Source organism: Glycine soja, chromosome 3 (assembly GCF_004193775.1).
Source record: "Glycine soja cultivar W05 chromosome 3, ASM419377v2, whole genome shotgun sequence".
Classification (NCBI taxonomy): Eukaryota; Viridiplantae; Streptophyta; class Magnoliopsida; order Fabales; family Fabaceae; genus Glycine; species Glycine soja.
Genome location: NC_041004.1, coordinates 44,344,781 through 44,347,807, shown reverse-complemented (window position 1 = coordinate 44,347,807; position 3,027 = coordinate 44,344,781). Strand labels below are relative to the sequence as shown.

At 33.6% G+C, this 3,027-nt stretch overlaps 1 protein-coding gene across 1 annotated transcript; it reads left to right on the top strand.

The window, feature by feature from the left end:
* The first annotated feature begins 522 nt into the window (after positions 1–522).
* Positions 523–1,880, top strand: LOC114407451 (transcription factor MYB2-like). Its single transcript, XM_028370555.1, has 3 exons — positions 523–841; positions 943–1,072; positions 1,191–1,880. Exons 1-3 carry the CDS (start codon positions 679–681, stop codon positions 1,696–1,698), a joined length of 801 nt encoding a protein of 266 aa, XP_028226356.1. The 5' UTR covers positions 523–678; the 3' UTR covers positions 1,699–1,880.
* Positions 1,881–3,027: the final 1,147 nt, after the last annotated feature.

The following is a 3,027-nucleotide window of genomic DNA, read 5'->3' as shown; positions in this document are numbered from 1 at the left end:
TTAAGTAGAAAGTAACATGTGATTGAAAAAAAGAAGGTGATGTTATTTTTAACGTTTAAATATGTTTTTCATTTTTATAATATATTTTATTTTGATTTTATTATTTAATTTTGACTTTTTTATTTTATTATCTGATTTCTTTTAGTATTTGTATTCCCTTAAGATGTATTAACTGGTTAAGTAATAATATAACATGTTAATTAATTAATAGAGTGTCATATCATTATTATTTTATTGATAAATACTAATTATATTATTAATTTTTTAATTTTTATTATTAGGAGATATCAAATCCATGATCTTTTATTGTTGTCTTCAGATATTAAAAATAAACATAAAATAGGTAGTAAGATAAATAAAAAATAAAAGCTAGATAATAAAATCAAATGGATTGTATTAGAAGTATAAAAAATATATTTAAGTTTATCTTTAAAAACAAATAAATGAAAATAATTTTTAAAAAAAAAACGACCCGAATGGATGGTGCAAATGGAAGCTATATATACTTGGTCACGCTCGCAAATTAAACAAAGCGAACAAACATCCATCCCCTTCATTCCTATTTCGTGTTGTCTCGTTCCTATAGTATTAATTATTATACTATTACACTTATCTCCCAGGTCACAAGCAGCACGCTGTCGCTAGCCATGTTAAGAATTTGTATACATAAGAAGAGAAATGGATGTTAAGGTGAAGAAATCACAGTCCATAGAATTACAGGTGCAGGATTGTGAAGAAGACATCAGAAAAGGTCCATGGAGCGTTGAAGAGGACACCATTCTCCAAAATTACGTCGCCACCCACGGTGACGGTCGCTGGAATTCCCTCGCACGCTCTGCAGGCACTTATTAATTATAATACTGTCTTCTAACGCCACGAAACTTCATTTGGTAAGCACTTTTTTTTTTTCTCAATAGTAATAATATTAAATTAAATGTGCAGGCCTGAAGAGATCAGGGAAAAGTTGCAGGTTAAGATGGCTAAACTACTTGCGTCCCGATGTTCGTCGTGGAAATATAACACTCCAAGAACAGATAACGATTCTGGAACTCCACTCTCGCTGGGGCAATAGGTAATTAATTGGAACATGTTAATGTATGATTTGTGAGTTAGTGGATAAGATGGAATATAAAAACAAGCTAAATCCGCAAGATAGACCACGTACGTTAACAATAATATATATGTTATAGGTGGTCGAAAATTGCTCGGCATCTTCCAGGTAGAACAGACAACGAAATAAAGAATTATTGGAGGACCCGAGTGATTAAGCAAGCAAGGAACCTCAAGTGTGACGTGGACAGTAAACAGTTCCAAGATGCCTTGCGTTACGTCTGGATGCCCCGTTTGATAGAGCGGACTCACCCTTCACTACCAATACCATCGGAAACTCACGGCCCGGCCCATGTTGACCCAAATCCAACCGCTCCGGCCCAACACGAGTTGCATGGTTCTGGTTCGGGCTCGGGTCCCTCTGCCTTGGAGGATGTCTCATCAGGAGCGGAGTTAAACGCTCCTTTAGATTCTGATTCTGAACATTTGGTTTATGATGTTTGGGGTACATGCGACAGTTTCAATGGGAATAGCACGTTACCTTTAGGTGGTGGGGACTTGATGGAGAGTTTGTGGGAGGATGAGAATATGTGGCTTATGCGACAGCTTTGTCATGATCTGGAAATTAAAGACAATTTCCTTGCGTGACGCAGCACAGAGCAGACCAAGTGTGTGCTAATCTGGTCACTTTGATGAGCAAAGATTGTTAGTAAAATAGCATAAGCCATAAAGGGACAGGTCCATGAGTTATCCTTGTTGCTACTTGAAAAAATGCATGCGCTTTGTCTCTTACTTTATTAACCAATAAAATTAAGCTTCTTTAATTATAATCATGGTCTTTGGTTCAGTTAAAAAAAAAAAAAACTTTGGTTTGTGCTCTCTTCAAAGAAGTGGCCACTAAGGAGAGCAGAGCGGCTTCCTTTTACGTTTCATTTCATTTTATTTTCTTTGGTGTTTGGCAATAGAATTGTACGAGGGTAACTAACCTGGATTATTAGATTCTCTATATATCCATGTGTGTTTTGGTTATTATCCGGCTGAATAAGCATTAACACATAGAGGTTACATAAACGAAGAACATTCGAGCCAGATTCAAAAATTGAAGATTTTTTTTGTATATAAGTTTTCATGAGGTATATTTAAAGATTTTGACACTTAAATCAGTGTTTTTTTTAATAATAAAAAAACAGAACTAGAGAGTTGCTTTTCATAAATTTGTTAGACTGTCTTAGAAAAAACTCTTATTAAATTAGAGTAGTTTTCCTTGAGCGGATAAGACATAAGCGACACGCATTTGAAGTGTATCTCTTGGTTTATAATGTCTCTGTTATGCATGAATTTAGTTTGTAATTCCTTACTTCGCACTTACACAAGCTTCAGTATACCAAAGGAAGATTCTGAAGTCATAGAAGGTATTGGATTGTGGTTACTGGTTAGATAAAGAAGTCTGCTAACTTTAGACTAGCATGTTTGCTTTATTTGTTTACTTAGACCTAGTGACCAACACCCAAAATAAAACCTTTGAAGAAGGTTTCTAAGATGCAAAGAGGGTCATAGAATATAATAATACTCAAGTCTTTTCTACTAATGAGGCCTACCATATCTTTCTTTGTCGGAACACTATCCCTCAAATGAAGCATGAATTATGTGTTCCTTTGGTAAGAAGTTACACGGGTCCCGTCCAACATGTAAAAACTCAAAAGCATAAACGTTAATATGTTGTATTTGGAGGCCTTTTGGTCAAATGTTTTTTTTTTTTTAATTTATCAAATAAGAATAGCTTTTAAATTAATTCTCAAAACTATTAGATATTTCAACTTAATAATATGATAATTAAAATAAATCTTCTTATTTCTATTCATCCAAACAAAAAATCTTTCCACATTATTTTTCTTTTCTTTTTTATTTTTATTCTTCTTATTCTTTTTTCTCTATTTAACTCTTATTCTAAATAAAGCGTACATATAAGACACTATT

What these genes read in the sequence shown, in the direction of transcription:
- LOC114407451 (XM_028370555.1), top strand. Translation starts at nt 679, where the DNA reads ATGGATGTTAAGGTGAAGAAATCACAGTCCATAGAATTACAGGTGCAG. An exon ending in TTCCCTCGCACGCTCTGCAG is followed by an intron (nt 842 to 942) that starts GCACTTATTAAT and finishes TTAAATGTGCAG; the next exon opens with GCCTGAAGAGATCAGGGAAA. An exon ending in CACTCTCGCTGGGGCAATAG is followed by an intron (nt 1,073 to 1,190) that starts GTAATTAATTGG and finishes TATATGTTATAG; the next exon opens with GTGGTCGAAAATTGCTCGGC.